Genomic DNA, 19443 nt, shown 5'->3' on the forward strand with positions numbered 1-19443 from the left:
ACTCATCTAAACAAAAAACTCTTTATATAACTCTTTATATAATAACGGTTGTATGAACTACATGCTTAACACCAATAGTGTGTATATGTCTGATATACTAGACAGCTAGGGGTAGGGATGTTCCAGTCCCGACCTCTGAATATAAGTAGTTCCCTTAAAATTGACTGTACCCATCACAGCGAATCTCTGCAATTAATACTCCAACTCTTGCCAAAAATCCCCAAAATGTTAGCAAAAGTTGAGGTCAAAGGTAAGATTTTCCAAAATTCACCAAATTCATGTATTTGCACAAAAAGTGTGTGTTCTGATTCACTAGAGCTGCTTAAAGCAATGTTTAGAGTATTAAATGGGAGCAGTGTCAGCAGTCCTAATATATTGGGAGGTTTCTGTACTTTCTGTGTACAATGATAATTCTCTTATACGTAGAGCCGGAGTAGGCTGGCTGGCACAGCCCAGTGTGCTGACCGCACCTGTTTTCTCCCTCTCCCTCCCTCCTAATTGGGAGATGTTGATGTGCCAATCTGATGCCGGTTTTCCCAGATTCCTGCTCTGCGTGGGTATTAATAGGAGATCTCCAAGTGTTTCTGAGAATCAGAGGGAATCGAGATCCTGTATCCAGCAGCCGCTCCCAGCTCTGTGACACCATGAGGCTGTTTCTAAGCATCATCTGCATCTTCTCAGCTTCCATCACTGCAGGTGAGGGCTCTTACTCATGCAATGCTCTCTCACACGCGATGCTCTTACTCATGCAATGCTCTCTCACACACACGATGCTCTTACTCATGCAATGTCTCTTACACACGCGATGCTCTTACTCATGCAATGCTCTCTCTCACACGCGATGCTCTTACTCATGCAATGCTCTCTCTCACACGCGATGCTCTTACTCATGCAATGCTCTCTCTCACACACGATGCTCTTACTCATGCAATGCTCTCTCACACACGCGATGCTCTTACTCATGCAATGCTGTCTCTCACACGCGATGCTCTTACTCATGCAATGCTCTCTCTCACACGCGATGCTCTTACTCATGCAATGCTCTCTCTCACACGCGATGCTCTTACTCATGCAATGTTCTCTCACACACGCGATGCTCTTACTCATGCAAAGTTCTCTCACACGCGATGCTTTTACTCATGCAATGCTCTCACACACGCGATGCTCTTACTCATGCAATGCTCTCTCTCACACGTGATGCTCTTACTCATGCAATGCTCTCTTACACACGCGATGCTCTTACTCATGCAATGCTGTCTCTCACACGCGATGCTCTTTCTCATGCAATGCTCTCTCTCACACGCGATGCTCTTACTCATGCAATGCTCTCTCTCACACACGATGCTCTTACTCATGCAATGCTCTCTCTCACACACGATGCTCTTACTCATGCAATGCTCTCTCTCACACGTGATGCTCATACTCATGCAATGTCTCTCACACGCGATGCTCTTACTCATGCAATGCTCTCTCTCACACGCGATGCTCTTACTCATGCAATGCTCTCTCTCACACGCGTTGCTCTTACTCATGCAATGCTCTCTCTCACGCGATGCTCTTACTCATGCAATGCTCTCTCTCACACGCGATGCTCTTACTCATGCAATGCCTCTCACACACGTTGCTCTTACTCAGGCAATGCTCTCTCACACGCGATGCTCTTACTCATGCAATGATCTCTCTCACACGCGATGCTCTTACTCATGCAATGCTCTCTCTCACACGCGATGCTCTTACTCATGCAATGCTCTCTCACACGCGATGCTCTTACTCATGCAATGCTCTCTCTCACACGCGATGCTCTTACTCATGCAATGTCTCTTACACACGCGATGCTCTTACTCATGCAATGTCTCTCACACGCGATGCTCTTACTCATGCAATGCTCTCTCTCACACGTGATGCTCTTACTCATGCAATGCTCTCTCACACATGATGCTCTTACTCATGCAATGCTCTCTCTCACACGCGATGCTCTCACTCATGCAATGCTATCTCTCACACGCGATGCTCTTACTCATGCAATGCTCTCTCACACACGCGATGCTCTTACTCATGCAATGCTCTCTCTCACACGCGATGCTCTTACTCATGCAATGCTCTCTCTCACACGTGATGCTCTTACTCATGCAATGCTCTCTCTCACACGCGATGCTCTTACTCATGCAATGCTCTCTCTCACACGCGATGCTCTTACTCATGCAATGCTCTCTCACACACGCGATGCTCTTACTCATGCAATGCTCTCTCTCACACGCGATGCTCTTACTCATGCAATGCTCTCTCTCACACGCGATGCTCTTACTCATGCAATGCTTTCTCTCACACGCGATGCTCTTACTCGTGCAATGCTCTCTCACACACGCGATGCTCTTACTCGTGCAATGCTGTCTCTCAAACGCGATGCTCTTACTCATGCAATGCTCTCTCTCACACGCGATGCTCTTACTCATGAAATGCTCTCTCTCACACGCGATGCTCTTACTCATGCAATGTTCTCTCACACACGCGATGCTCTTACTCATGCAATGCTCTCACACGCGATGCTTTTACTCATGCAATGCTCTCACACACGCGATGCTCTTACTCATGCAATGCTCTCTCTCACACATGATGCTCTTACTCATGCAATGCTCTCACACACGCGATGCACTTACTCATGCAATGCTCTCTCTCACACGCGATGCTCTTACTCATGCAATGCTCTCTCTCACACGCGATGCTCTTACTCATGCAATGCTCTCTCTCACACGTGGTGCTCTTACTCATGCAATGTTCTCTCACACACGCGATGCTCTTACTCATGCAATGCTCTCTCTCACACGTGATGTTCTTACTCATGCAATGCTCTCTCACAAGCGATGCTCTTACTCATGCAATGTCTCTCACACGCGATGCTCTTACTCATGCAATGCTCTCTCTCACACGCGATGCTCTTACTCATGCAATGCTCTCTCACACGCGTTGCTCTTACTCATGCAATGCTCTCTCTCACACGCGATGCTCTTACTCATGCAATGCTCTCTCTCACACGCGATGCTCTTACTCATGCAATGCTCTCTCACACACGCGATGCTCTTACTCATGCAATGCTCTCTCTCACACGCGATGCACTTACTCATGCAATGCTCTCTCTCACACGCGATGCTCTTACTCATGCAATGCTCTCTCTCACACACGATGCTCTTACTCATGCAATGCTCTCTCTCACACGCGATGCTCTTACTCATGCAATGCTCTCTCACACGCGATGCTTTTACTCATGCAATGCTCTCACACACGCGATGCTCTTACTCATGCAATGCTCTCTCTCACACGTGATGCTCTTACTCATGCAATGCTCTCACACACGCGATGCTCGTTCTCATGCAATGCTCTCTCTCACACGCGATGCTCTTACTCATGCAATGCTCTCTCTCACACGCGATGCTCTTACTCATGCAATGCTCTCTCTCACACGCGATGCTCTTACTCATGCAATGCTCTCTCTCACACGCGATGCTCTTACTCATGCAATGCTCTCTCTCACACGCGATGCTCTTACTCATGCAATGCTCTCTCTCACACGCGATGCTCTTACTCATGCAATGCTCTCTCTCACACGCGATGCTCTTACTCATGCAATGCTCTCTCTCACACGCGATGCTCTTACTCATGCAATGCTCTCTCTCACACGCGATGCTCTTACTCATGCAATGCTCTCTCTCACACGAGATGCTCTTACTCATGCAATGCTCTCTCACACACACGATGCTCGTTCTCATGCAATGCTCTCTCTCACATGCGATGCTCTTACTCATGCAATGCTCTCTCTCACATGCGATGCTCTTACTCATGCAATGCTCTCTCTCACATGCGATGCTCTTACTCATGCAATGCTCTCTCTCACACGCGATGCTCTTACTCATGCAATGCTCTCTCTCACACGCGTTGCTCTTACTCATGCAATGCTCTCTCACACGCGATGCTCTTACTCATGCAATGCTCTCTCTCACACGGGATGCTCTTACTCATGCAATGCTTTCTCTCACACGCGATGCTCTTACTCATGCAATGCTTTCTCTCACACGCGATGCTCTTACTCATGCAATGCTCTCTCTCACATGCGATGCTCTTACTCATGCAATGCTCTCTCTCACACGCGATGCTCTTACTCATGCAATGCTCTCTCACACACGCGATGCTCTTACTCATGCAATGCTCTCTCTCACACGCGTTGCTCTTACTCATGCAATGCTCTCTCACACGCGATGCTCTTACTCATGCAATGCTTTCTCTCACACGCGATGCTCTTACTCATGCAATGCTCTCTCTCACATGCGATGCTCTTACTCATGCAATGCTCTCTCTCACACGCGATGCTCTTACTCATGCAATGCTCTCTCACACACGCGATGCTCTTACTCATGCATTGCTCTCTCTCACACGCGTTGCTCTTACTCATGCAATGCTCTCTCACACGCGATGCTCTTACTCATGCAATGCTCTCTCTCACACGGGATGCTCTTACTCATGCAATGCTTTCTCTCACACGCGATGCTCTTACTCATGCAATGCTTTCTCTCACACGCGATGCTCTTACTCATGCAATGCTCTCTCACACACGCGATGCTCTTACTCATGCAATGCTCTCTCACACACGCGATGCTCTTACTCATGCAATGCTGTCTCTCACACGCGATGCTCTTACTCATGCAATGCTCTCTCTCACACGCGATGCTCTTACTCATGCAATGCTCTCTCACACACGCGATGCTCTTACTCATGCAATGCTCTCTCTCACACGTGATGTTCTTACTCATGCAATGCTCTCTCACAAGCGATGCTCTTACTCATGCAATGCTCTCTCTCACATGCGATGCTCTTACTCATGCAATGCTCTCTCTCACATGCGATGCTCTTACTCATGCAATGCTCTCTCTCACATGCGATGCTCTTACTCATGCAATGCTCTCTCTCACACGCGATGCTCTTACTCATGCAATGCTCTCTCTCACACGCGATGCTCTTACTCATGCAATGCTCTCTCTCACACGCGATGCTCTTACTCATGCAATGCTCTCTCTCACACGAGATGCTCTTACTCATGCAATGCTCTCTCACACACACGATGCTCGTTCTCATGCAATGCTCTCTCTCACATGCGATGCTCTTACTCATGCAATGCTCTCTCTCACACGCGTTGCTCTTACTCATGCAATGCTCTCTCACACGCGATGCTCTTACTCATGCAATGCTTTCTCTCACACGCGATGCTCTTACTCATGCAATGCTCTCTCTCACATGCGATGCTCTTACTCATGCAATGCTCTCTCTCACACGCGATGCTCTTACTCATGCAATGCTCTCTCACACACGCGATGCTCTTACTCATGCATTGCTCTCTCTCACACGCGTTGCTCTTACTCATGCAATGCTCTCTCACACGCGATGCTCTTACTCATGCAATGCTCTCTCTCACACGGGATGCTCTTACTCATGCAATGCTTTCTCTCACACGCGATGCTCTTACTCATGCAATGCTTTCTCTCACACGCGATGCTCTTACTCATGCAATGCTCTCTCACACACGCGATGCTCTTACTCATGCAATGCTCTCTCACACACGCGATGCTCTTACTCATGCAATGCTGTCTCTCACACGCGATGCTCTTACTCATGCAATGCTCTCTCTCACACGCGATGCTCTTACTCATGCAATGCTCTCACACACGCGATGCTCTTACTCATGCAATGCTCTCTCTCACACGTGATGTTCTTACTCATGCAATGCTCTCTCACAAGCGATGCTCTTACTCATGCAATGCTCTCTCTCACATGCGATGCTCTTACTCATGCAATGCTCTCTCTCACATGCGATGCTCTTACTCATGCAATGCTCTCTCTCACACGCGATGCTCTTACTCATGCAATGCTCTCTCTCACACGCGATGCTCTTACTCATGCAATGCTCTCTCTCACACGCGATGCTCTTACTCATGCAATGCTCTCTCTCACACGAGATGCTCTTACTCATGCAATGCTCTCTCACACACACGATGCTCGTTCTCATGCAATGCTCTCTCTCACATGCGATGCTCTTACTCATGCAATGCTCTCTCTCACATGCGATGCTCTTACTCATGCAATGCTCTCTCTCACATGCGATGCTCTTACTCATGCAATGCTCTCTCTCACACGCGATGCTCTTACTCATGCAATGCTCTCTCACACACGCGATGCTCTTACTCATGCAATGCTCTCTCTCACACGCGTTGCTCTTACTCATGCAATGCTCTCTCACACGCGATGCTCTTACTCATGCAATGCTCTCTCTCACACGGGATGCTCTTACTCATGCAATGCTTTCTCTCACACGCGATGCTCTTACTCATGCAATGCTTTCTCTCACACGCGATGCTCTTACTCATGCAATGCTCTCTCTCACATGCGATGCTCTTACTCATGCAATGCTCTCTCTCACACGCGATGCTCTTACTCATGCAATGCTCTCTCACACACGCGATGCTCTTACTCATGCAATGCTCTCTCTCACACGCGTTGCTCTTACTCATGCAATGCTCTCTCACACGCGATGCTCTTACTCATGCAATGCTTTCTCTCACACGCGATGCTCTTACTCATGCAATGCTCTCTCTCACATGCGATGCTCTTACTCATGCAATGCTCTCTCTCACACGCGATGCTCTTACTCATGCAATGCTCTCTCACACACGCGATGCTCTTACTCATGCATTGCTCTCTCTCACACGCGTTGCTCTTACTCATGCAATGCTCTCTCACACGCGATGCTCTTACTCATGCAATGCTCTCTCTCACACGGGATGCTCTTACTCATGCAATGCTTTCTCTCACACGCGATGCTCTTACTCATGCAATGCTTTCTCTCACACGCGATGCTCTTACTCATGCAATGCTCTCTCACACACGCGATGCTCTTACTCATGCAATGCTCTCTCACACACGCGATGCTCTTACTCATGCAATGCTGTCTCTCACACGCGATGCTCTTACTCATGCAATGCTCTCTCTCACACGCGATGCTCTTACTCATGCAATGCTCTCTCTCACACACGATGCTCTTACTCATGCAATGTTCTCTCACACACGCGATGCTCTTACTCATGCAATGCTCTCACACACGCAATGCTCTTACTCATGCAATGCTCTCTCTCACACGTGATGCTCTTACTCATGCAATGCTCTCTCTCACACGCGATGCTCTTACTCATGCAATGCTCTCTCTCACACGCGATGCTCTTACTCATGCAATGCTCTCTCACATGCGATGCTTTTACTCATGCAATGCTCTCACACACGAGATGCTCTTACTCATGCAATGCTCTCTCTCACACGTGATGCTCTTACTCATGCAATGCTCTCTCACACACGCGTTGCTCTTACTCATGCAATGCTCTCTCACACACACGATGCTCTTACTCATGCAATGCTCTCTCACACGCGTTGCTCTTACTCATGCAATGCTCTCTCACACATGCGTTGCTCCTACTCATGCAATGCTCTCTCACACACACGATGCTCTTACTCATGCAATGCTCTCTCACACGAGGGGCTCTTACTCATTTAATGCTCTCACACATGCGATACTCTTACTCATGCAATGTCTCTCACACGCGATACTCTTACTCATGCAATGTCTCTCACACGCGATGCTCTTACTCATGCAATGTCTCTCACACGCGATGCTCTTACTCATGCAATGTCTTACACGTGATGCTCTTACTCATGCAATGTCTCTGACACGTGATGCTCTTACTCATGCAATGCTCTCTCACACGAGGGGCTCTTACTCATGCAATTTCTCTCACACGCGATGCTCTTACTCATGCAATGTCTCTCACACGCGATGCTCTTACTCATGCAATGTCTCACACGTGATGCTCTTACTCATGCAATGTCTCTGACACGTGATGCTCTTACTCATGCAATGCTCTCTCACACGAGGGGCTCTTACTCATGCAATTTCTCTCACACGCGATGCTCTTACTCATGCAATGTCTCTCACACGCGATGCTCTTACTCATGAAATGTCTCTCACACGCGATGCTCTTACTCATGCAATGTCTCTCACATGCGATGCTCTTACTCATGCAATGTCTCTCACACGCGATGCTCTTACTCATGCAATGTCTCACACGCGATGCTCTTACTCATGCAATGTCTCTGACACGTGATGCTCTTACTCATGCAATGCTCTCTCACACGAGGGGCTCTTACTCATGCAATGTCTCTCACACGCGATGCTCTTACTCATGCAATGTCTCTCACACGTGATGCTCTTACTCATGCAATGTCTCTGACACGTGATGCTCTTACTCATGAAATGTCTCTCAAACGCGATGCTCTTACTCATGAAATGTCTCTCACAGGCGATGCTCTTACTCATGCAATGTCTCACACGTGATGCTCTTACTCATGCAATGTCTCTGACACGTGATGCTCTTACTCATGCAATGTCTCTCACACGAAGGGCTCTTACTCATGCAATGTCTCTCACACGCGATGCTCTTACTCATGCAATGTCTCTCACATGCGATGCTCTTACTCATGCAATGTCTCTCACATGCGATGCTCTTACTCATGCAATGTCTCTGACACGTGATGCTCTTACTCATGAAATGTCCCTCACACGTGATGCTCTTACTCATGCAATGTCTCTCACACGCGATGCTCTTACTCATGCAATGTCTCTCACACGCGATGCTCTTACTCATGCAATGTCTCTCACACGCGATGCTCTTACTCATGCAATGTCTCTCACACGCGATGCTCTTACTCATGCAATGTCTCTCACACACGCGATGCTCTTACTCATGCAATGCCTCTCACACGCGGTGCTCTTACTCATGCAATGTCTCTCACATGCGCTGCTCTTACTCATGCAATATCTCTCGCACGCGTTGCTCTTACTCATGCAATGTCTCTCACACGCGATGCTCTTACCCATGCAATATCTCTCGCACGCGTTGCTCTTACTCATGCAATGCTGTCTCTCACACGCGATGCTCTTACTCATGCAATGTCTCTCACACGCGATGCTCTTACTCATGCAATGTCTCTCACACACGCGATGCTCTTACTCATGCAATGCTGTCTCTCACACGCGATGCTCTTACTCATGCAATGTCTCTCACACACGATGCTCTTACTCATGCAATGTCTCTCACAGGCGATGCTCTTACTCATGCAATGCTGTCTCTCACACGCGATGCTCTTACTCATGCAATGTCTCTCACACACGATGCTCTTACTCATGAAATGTCTCTCACACGCGACGCTCTTACCCATGCAATGCTCTCCCACATGCGATGCTCATACTCATGCAATGTCTCTCACATGCGATGCTCATACTCATGCAATGTCTCTCACACGCGATGCTCATACTCATGCAATGTCACTCACACGCGATGCTCTTACTCATACAATGCTCTCTCACACATGATACTCTCACACGCGATGCTCTCTCACACGCGATGCTCTCTCACACGCGATGCTCTCTCACACGCGATGCTCTCTCACACGCGATGCTCTCACACGCGATGCTCTTACTCATTCACTGTCTCTCACATGATGCAGGTATCGTTCTCCCAAAAATGGTACACGCATTGTTAATACATAGGTGCTGTCTGACACGGTATAATTTAGCGTGGGCTGCGAATAAATACAGATTTTGTGCCAGAATTCATAATTTAATAAGACAGAGAACCCTATACTTTCAGTTTTGGGGTTACTAGCAGATCCTGTGGGGTATCACTGAGCTGAGTTTTGGGGTTAGCAGCAGATCCTGTGTGGTATCACTGAGCTGAGTTTTGGGGTTACTAGCAGATCCTCTGGGGTATCACTGAGCTGAGTTTTGGGGTTACTAGCAGATCCTGTGGGGTATCACTGAGCTGAGTTTTGGGGTTAGTAGCAGATCCTGTGGGGTATCACTGAGCTGAGTTTTGGGGTTAGTAGCAGATCCTGTGGGGTATCACTGAGCTGAGTTTTGGGGTTAGCAGCAGATCCTGTGGGGTATCACTGAGCTGAGTTTTGGGGTTAGCAGCAGATCCTGTGGGGTATCACTGAGCTGAGTTTTGGGGTTAGCAGCAGATCCTGTGGGGTATCACTGAGCTGAGTTTTGGGGTTAGTAGCAGATCCTGTGGGGTATCACTGAGCTGAGTTTTGGGGTTACTAGCAGATCCTGTGGGGTATCACTGAGCTGAGTTTTGGGGTTAGCAGCAGATCCTGTGGGGTATCACTGAGCTGAGTTTTGGGGTTAGCAGCAGATCCTGTGGGGTATCACTGAGCTGAGTTTTGGGGTTAGCAGCAGATCCTGTGGGGTATCACTGAGCTGAGTTTTGGGGTTACTAGCAGATCCTGTGGGGTATCACTGAGCTGAGTTTTGGGGTCAGTAGTACAGTAGTAGCGTTCTTTCAGGACGTATATTCAAGTTGTTCGTATTTATTAGCAATTTGGACAAGATAGCGGTGTAATGTGTTTGGGAGGGGAGTTCAATCTCATTTACTTCTGATATTAATAGAAAATCCCGGCATCGCCAAATTGTAGATAAAATATATGAAGGTAACTGCATTTAATCAAAACACCTGTAATCTGAGGTTTGCCTGGATAATGCGCCCTTACTGTATCACATACAGTAGCAAGAACTTGCTACATTATAACACATTGCTGTGCCTGTTTTGGATACAATGTATTGTATTGTATGTCTTTATTTATATAGCGCCAAAAGTGTACTCAGCGCTTCACAAAGAATACAGTACAGGGAATTATAATAATACAATAAGTGCAGCAAAAATCAGACAATAGGAAAGGAAATCCCTGCCGAAGAGCTTACAATCTAAGAGGTTTAATGGGGAACTTACAGAGACAGCAGGTGAGGGAGTAAGTGCTGTAGATGGCAGTTCTTGGCCACAATGGGTGGTATAAGTGACTGTGGGACATTAGCCATGAGGGCAGGCTATTGGGATGCTTGATTTGTGGGGCAAGTTTTAAGGTTAGTCCGTGTTAAATGAAAAGGTTAACACCATTTACAGGGGAAGAGATGGCAGGGAGGCATGAGTGAGATCAGGTGTGTATGTCTGACTTCAGGCTTAGGGGAGATCCCAAGAAGCAGGAAGGGGGTGAATAGAGGGGGTGAATAGAGGATTTGTGGATTTGTGTTGGTGTTTTTATTGAGAGGTAAAGAAGTTGTTGGGAGAGAGGTGTATAAATAATGGTGCAGTGGGGAGTGGGGATGTTGTAGAGAACAGAGATGTTCACAAAGGAGTGAGGAAGCAGTAAACAGAAAAAGAAATAGGGAGGGCATAGTGAGATACAGGAGGAGAGACTGGCCAGTTATTGGAGGATAGGCAGAGTACAAAGAATCACCGCTTTTAGAAAGTAAATTTCTCAGTTTTAAAGTTGTTGTTCAGAGTTCAGATCCTCCTCAATATTCACCTCCAATTTCAACTCCAAGATTAACTCTGCTACACACTACAATGTTACACTTTGAAGTTACACAGCCATATGGATCGCAGGGATCCACTGCCCCACAAACCAGTGCAAACCGCAGAGAAATGCGCATGTTCCTGATGGTTCTGTGATGTACATTACAGGGACCGGCCTGCAGTGTCAGGATTGTCAGAACTATGCAAGCACCGACTGCACAGGATCCCTGGCGGTCTGTAGCGGCTCTGCCACCAGCTGCATGGCAGCGGTGACGGTGATAACATCCGGTAAGTACACAGTTGAATGTTTTATCCCAATGCGAGTTCCCTTTCTCAGTAATACTAAAGGAAATGATATAGGTAACCCACGCACAACAGGCCACGTACCCTCAGATAAGGGTTCCTCCTGGTACGATTACTAATAGGACTACGTTATTTTTATATCGCGGGATATACAGGATGAATCGCTTTTGAGCTTTTGTGCACAGTGGGTCTAATAAATACCAATTTCTCCACACACTATACTGTAAATCCAATACTTTACAATAAGTATAGGTACTCAAGTACCTCAATAACTATAGTCATGAGGTGCTGAATTTGTATGTCCCTCCAAAGCTGACCCCACTCTGACCCGAAACGAAAAACCGCAGCACCCCACAATAAAGAATGAATTCCGGGCTCAAAGACTGGTTACACCATACTGCTGAGGTTTCTGCCTCTATCGGGGGCTTCCCCGGGGACCCCCAAAAGCACACAGTGTATACTTTTTCTGTAAATCTACTTCTGGGTATACCAGTCTTGTGTTGGATAATAAGACTAGTCTAGAACATTCTGTTAAGAGCACAGAACATGTACACAGAATTGTCTTGTGATGGTGCTGACGCCCGAAGCTTGGAGTGAAAGTACCCGACTAACACAGGAGCCTTGTGAGAGAGGATCTCGCTTGCCGCACAGATTAGATGCCCTCTGCTCTGCCACGTCCAGTGCTGGCCCCAGAGATTAGATGCCCTCTGCTCTGCCACATCCAGCGCTCACCCCAGAGATTAGATGCCCTCTGCTCTGCCACATCCAGCGCTGGCCCCAGAGATTAGATGCCCTCTGCTCTGCCACGTCCAGTGCTGGCCCCAGAGATTAGATGCCCTCTGCTCTGCCACGTCCAGCGCTCACCCCAGAGATTAGATGCCCTCTGCTCTGCCACGTCCAGTGCTGGCCGCACAGATTAGATGCCCTCTGCTCTGTCACGTCCAGCGCTGGCCCCACAGATTAGATGCCCTCTGCTCTGCCACGTCCAGCGCTCACCCCACAGATTAGATGCCCTCTGCTCTGCCACGTCCAGAAGGCTGACGTGCTGTCACTAGAAATAAGTTTCTGTGCATCAGGATTATGTGTCCAAATATAGAAAGGGCTGTTTCTGTGCCCTTATACTGATAATCCCTGATATAGTGACACAGTGTCTCTGCAGAGTGCCTGCCCTTATACTGATAATCCCTGATATAGGGGCACAGTGTCTCTACAGAGCGCTGCCCTTATACTGATAATCCCTGATATAGTGACACAGTGTCTCTGCAGAGCGCTGCCCTTATACTGATAATCCCTGATATAGGGGCACAGTGTCTCTACAGAGCGCTGCCCTTATACTGATAATCCCTGATATAGTGACACAGTGTCTCTGCAGAGCGCTGTCCTTATACTGATAATCCCTGATATAGTGACACAGTGTCTCTGCAGAGCGCTGCCCTTATACTGATAATCCCTGATATAGGGGCACAGTGTCTCTGCAGAGCGCCCGCCCTTATACTGATAATCCCTGATATAGTGACACAGTGTCTCTGCAGAGCGCTGCCCTTATACTGATAATCCCTAATATAGTGACACAGTCTCTGCAGAGCGCTGCCCTTATACTGATAATCCCTGATATAGTGACACAGTGTCTCTGCAGAGCGCTGCCCTTATACTGATAATCCCTAATATAGTGACACAGTCTCTGCAGAGCGCTGCCCTTATACTGATAATCCCTGATATAGTGACACAGTGTCTCTACAGAGCGCTGCCCTTATACTGATAATCCCTGATATAGTGACACAGTGTCTCTGCAGAGCGCTGTCCTTATACTGATAATCCCTGATATAGTGACACAGTGTCTCTGCAGAGCGCCCGCCCTTATACTGATAATCCCTGATATAGTGACACAGTGTCTCTGCAGAGCGCTGTCCTTATACTGATAATCCCTGATATAGTGACACAGTGTCTCTGCAGAGCGCCCGCCCTTATACTGATAATCCCTGATATAGTGACACAGTGTCTCTGCAGAGCGCTGTCCTTATACTGATAATCCCTAATATAGTGACACAGTCTCTGCAGAGCGCTGCCCTTATACTGATAATCCCTGATATAGTGACACAGTCTCTGCAGAGCGCTGCCCTTATACTGATAATCCCTGATATAGTGACACAGTGTCTCTGCAGAGCGCCCATCTTTATACTGATAATCCCTGATATAGTGACACAGTGTCTCTGCAGAGCACCCGCCCTTATACTGATAATCCCTGATATAGTGACACAGTGTCTCTGCAGAGCGCCCGCCCTTATACTGATAATCCCTGATATAGTGACACAGTGTCTCTGCAGAGCACCCGCCCTTATACTGATAATCCCTGATATAGTGACACAGTGTCTCTGCAGAGCGCCCGCCCTTATACTGATAATCCCTGATATAGTGACACAGTGTCTCTGCAGAGCGCTGCCTTTATATTGATAATCCCAGATATAGTGACACAGTGTTTCTGCAGAGCGCCCGTCCTTATACTGATAATCCCTGATATAGTGACAGTGTCTCTGCAGAGCGCTGCCTTTATACTGCTAATCCCTGATATAGTGACAGTGTTTCTGCAGAGCGCTGCCCTTATACTGATAATCCCTGATATAGTGACACAGTGTCTCTGCAGAGCGCTGCCCTTATACTGATAATCCCTGATATAGTGACAGTGTCTCTGCAGAGCGCTGCCCTTATACTGATAATCCCTGATATAGTGACACAGTGTCTCTGCAGAGTGCTGCCCTTATACTGATAATCCCTGATATAGGGGCACAGTGTCTCTGCAGAGCGCTGCCCTTATACTGATAATCCCTGATATAGTGACAGTGTCTCTGCAGAGCGCTGCCCTTATACTGATAATCCCTGATATAGTGACAGTGTCTCTGCAGAGCGCTGCCCTTATACTGCTAATCCCTGATATAGTGACAGTGTTTCTGCAGAGTGCTGCCCTTATACTGATAATCCCTGATATAGGGGCACAGTGTCTCTGCAGAGCGCTGCCCTTATACTGATAATCCCTGATATAGTGACACAGTGTCTCTACAGAGCGCTGCCCTTATACTGATAATCCCTGATATAGTGACACAGTGTCTCTGCAGAGCGCTGCCCTTATACTGATAATCCCTGATATAGGGGCACAGTGTCTCTGCAGAGCGCTGCCCTTATACTGATAATTCCTGATATAGTGACACAGTGTCTCTGCAGAGCGCTGCCCTTATACTGATAATCCCTGATATAGGGGCACAGTGACTGCACATTGCGCTGCCCTTATACTGATAATCCCTGATATAGGGGCACAGTGACTGCACATTGCGCTGCCCTTATACTGATAATCCCCGATATAGGGGCACAGTGACTGCACATTGCGCCGCCTTTATACTGATAATCCCTGATATAGGGGCACACTGACTGCACATTGCGCTGCCCTTATACTGATAATCCCTGATATAGGGGCACACTGACTGCACATTGCGCCGCCCTTATACTGATAATCCCTGATATAGGGGCACACTGACTGCACATTGCGCCGCCTCCTCCTCCTCAGAACACCGAAGGGATCTAATACGAGTCTTTGATGTTTTTTCAGATAACTTATCCAGTTCGAGTATTGTGAAGTCCTGTGCATCCTACCCCCAGTTATGCGGCGTTTTCTACAGTATAACTATGGGACCCATTCATTTAGCCAGTAAAACTGAGTGCTGCGCGACAGATGGGTGCAACAGTGGCACCCCCCAGTGTAAGTACACACACATTCACCCGGTACCGGGCTCCGTTCTGCCGGGTAAGACTTCCGGTACCGGGCTCCGTTCTGCCGGGTAAGACTTCTGTAGTACTGAAGGAGTATGCAGAGGCGGAGGGGTTGGTAAATACTGTAATACTGAAGGAGTATGCAGAGGAGGAGGGGTTGGTAAATACTGTAGTACTGGAGGAGTATGCAGAGGAGGAGGGGTTGGTAAATACTGTAGTACTGAAGGAGTATGCAGAGGAGAAGGTGTTGGTAAATACTGTAGTACTGAAGGAGTATACAGAGGAGGAGGGGTTGGTAAATACTGTAGTACTGAAGGAGTATGCAGAGGAGGAGGGGTTGGTAAATACTGTAGTACTGAAGGACTATGCAGAGAAGGAGGGGTTGGTAAATACTGTAGTACTGAAGGAGTATGCAGAGGAGGAGGGGTTGGTAAATACTGTAGTACTGGAGGAGTATGCAGAGGAGAAGGGGTTGGTAAATACTGTAGTACTGAAGGAGTATGCAGAGGAGGAGGGGTTGGTAATACTGTAGTACTGAAGGAGTATGCAGAGGAGAAGGGGTTGGTAAATACTGTAGTACTGAAGGAGTATGCAGAGGAGAAGGGGTTGGTAAATACTGTAGTACTGAAGGAGTATGCAGAGGAGGACACACACACACATATATATATATATATATATATAAATGAATGAGACACACAAATATGAATACCGCATCAGAACAACCAATACATATACATGCTATCTAAACCAAAACAGAATATAACTGAAAATAACAGAATACCTCTGCTGGCGGTGCTAGAGGAATGAATAAAGTGTGTAAATACAAAAGAAGAAAAAGAAACCCCACAAAAAGCACTCAGACTTATAATGCTAAATAATAATACATTTATTGAATCAATATATAATTATATTGATTCAATACATTTATTATTTTGCATTATAAGTCTGAGTGCTTTCTGTGAGGTTTCTTTTTCTTCTTTTGTGTATATATATATATATATATATATATATATATATATATATATATATATATATATATATATATATATATATTTATATTCAAGGGATTTGAAATAGGGTAAATGTAAGGGTTTGGGTTGAAATGCAATATTTCTAAAATGAATAAGTGAACTTCCACTGAGGTGTATGAGGCTGCTAAAGCTGAGAATAAACCATATATGTCCAGAGATTCACCCCTATCCTCCTACCCCCAGTACCTCCCAGGGACCTGACACCGAATGGGGTGCAGTGCCCTTTCTGCATCGCGGAAGCCTCCAGCTGTACTTCTACTGGGAATATAGACTGCACCGGCTCGGAGACCAGATGTATCACCTACTCTGGTGGGATCTATAATGGAAGTAAGGGTTTCTGTCTCTGCTGTTACTTATAGAATTGCTGAATAGGATCTATTAATTGATCAATATAGTCAGTATGGTCTTACTTAGCTAACATTTCAACAGATATGGTTTCCTATGTCTATGCAAAATACAGATCAATAAATACATAATTTTATGCTGGAACTATTAGAGTCTACTTTTAGCCACTGTTTACCTCATGTACACACTCACCGATGAACCGTTTATTTGAATGACTGGTCCTACATTTTTATTTAATGCAGATATTTCTTAATATGCTTTTTTATTAATTATTGGCAACTCGTAGTGAGAGAAACATATTAGGAGTTTCTCGTTACTGCTGTGGCATGCCGCAGCATTGCCCCTTGCTGTAACTTCGAAGTATTTCCACACTGCCATGGAGCGGTCCTAACACAACCTCAGCACAACTTTGTGTTGCTGTGTTACCTTATTATTTAAGTTGGTAATTAGCCAACTTTTCTTCAGCTTTTTCCTCACCATTTTGCCTAATTTCTACCACTGGGACACAAAGATGAGGTAGAGATAGACTCATCTTTGTGTTCCCAGCTGTTTCTATTGAAGGTTGAGTGGTAGACACAGTATTTGTATATGTGTTTATATATATATATATATATATATATATATTCACTTTTTACATATTTCATGTTAGAGCTTTAACACTAGGTGGGGTTGTTGTATTGAATGTATATAGAGGAGAGCGCCTTTCCTGTTTCTAATTTATACCTCTGTAATTGCCCGTTACCTCAGTTATTGCCACATGATTACCCCTATAGAACCCTAGCTCTGAGATCTCTGAGTGTGTCCTGGCAGAAATAGTTACATCACAATCCAGATCCAAGGCACAATCCCATGTTTTACTGCACCAGCAGCCCGATGGACAGGGGTTATTCTTGGAAATGGAAGTATTTCCTAAAACATTAGCAGAGTTGGAAAGTTAAAGTTTGAAGCTAAAATGCCCAAAGTGTTAACAGAAGTGTGTTTTATCTTCACAGCTCAGTTTGAACAAAAAGCGTTCAAAGGATGCACCACTGAGAATGTGTGTAACGTTCCCGCTCCTCCATATCCGGCCACGCTGCTGCAACAGGGGTACCAGCTGTCCTGCACCCCAGGTGCGACCCACTAATCCAAGCACTGAGCAGGGAACGGGGGTGGAGAATGATCTGGAGAACTAGACATGCATTATTGTTTATCTGGCCTGTTGGTAATGCTTTCGGTAATTAGAAATGTGAAGACTTAGATTTAAATATGTATTCATCGGTATACATGGGTTTGCTCTGGTTCTGAAGGAGGGTAGACTGAGAGAAGTGATAAGAAATGATTCACTAAAAGAGTAGTAGGTGCATGGAACATCCTTCCAGGCTATGAGGTTGGGATGAACACAATGATACCATCAAAGTTATACCAAAGCCGGCTGAACCCGGAGCTAATTGGGTTGTGTGTTAAAAAGTCAAACTTTCCTTTATTCCAATACTTAACCCATTAGGAGCTGAAAGGGCCAACAATGTGTTGCCTACTGTACTCTAGATATAAACTTTCTGCGGTGATGGGGAAAGGGGGAGATAACTGATCATTTTCTTCCATTTCTGGGTTTCTGCGCTTGCATATTTTGACCGGCCCTGAATACAAATAAAATCTGAATAAAAAAACTAAATGAAACAAACAAAAGGTGGTTTGTGTATTTCTCTTAATTCTCTTATTTCTCTGAGCCTGTATCTTCCAATTACTTCCGCAGCAATGATCATATACAGTAACTGGGCATTAAAGTGGGGACGGGGGGTTCTGGGGTCATTACATGGGAGATGCGGCCAGAACAGGAGGAGTATGCCCGCGGAGACCTGCGTAGGAAACCGTTCCTGTGACGCGCTGCAGACATTGCACCTGCGTCAACTGTAACAATCCTGATAACAAATTATTATTCCTCTAAACCCAATGCAATAAATAAGCGGGGAGAGGGGGGGAGGGGAGAGGGGGGGAGGGGGGAGGGGGAGGGGGGAGGGGTACGATACCTTTTATAGGACAAACATGTAGTGGATCTGTTACAAGCTTTCCAACCTCCCAGGGTCCTTCATCGGGTCTAACCCGGAGACGTGGGAAAGCTTGTAATGTATCAACTACTTGTTGGTCCAATAAAAGGTATCATACCCCTCCCCCCTCCCCCTGCTTTGTTACTATATGGAAGAAAGGACCATCACGCCCCCCTCCCCCCCTCCCCCCCCTCCCCCACCCCTCCCCCCCCTTCTCTGCTTCTACGTTCCAATAAAGTTTCTTTGCTTTGAGAGACCAAAACGTTGTCCGTGGAACAGAATGTCATAGTTTCTAATATGTACATACAATATAGCGTGCACGCCCCCCGGCACAGCACAGCCCCCCGGCACAGCACACAGACCCCCGGCACTATACACAATCCCCCCAGCACCACATACAGACCCCCGGCACAGCACAGACCCCCGGCACAGCACACAGACCCCCGGCACTATACACAATCCCCCCAGCACCACATACAGACCCCCGGCACAGCACACAGACCCCCGGCACAGCACACAGACCCCCGGCACAGCACA

The 19443-nt window shown here is 46.8% G+C and overlaps 1 protein-coding gene across 1 annotated transcript; it reads left to right on the forward strand.

The window, feature by feature from the left end:
* The first annotated feature begins 210 nt into the window (after window positions 1–210).
* On the forward strand, window positions 211–18538 carry LOC142497956 (phospholipase A2 inhibitor and Ly6/PLAUR domain-containing protein-like). Its single transcript, XM_075606426.1, has 6 exons — window positions 211–250; window positions 541–696; window positions 11613–11732; window positions 15346–15495; window positions 16721–16864; window positions 17875–18538. The coding sequence occupies exons 1-6, from the start codon at window positions 226–228 to the stop codon at window positions 18003–18005; spliced, it is 726 nt and encodes a 241-aa protein (XP_075462541.1). The 5' UTR covers window positions 211–225; the 3' UTR covers window positions 18006–18538.
* The last annotated feature ends 905 nt before the right edge of the window (window positions 18539–19443 follow it).

Source organism: Ascaphus truei, chromosome 6, assembly GCF_040206685.1.
Source record: "Ascaphus truei isolate aAscTru1 chromosome 6, aAscTru1.hap1, whole genome shotgun sequence".
In the NCBI taxonomy this organism is placed as follows: domain Eukaryota; kingdom Metazoa; phylum Chordata; class Amphibia; order Anura; family Ascaphidae; genus Ascaphus; species Ascaphus truei.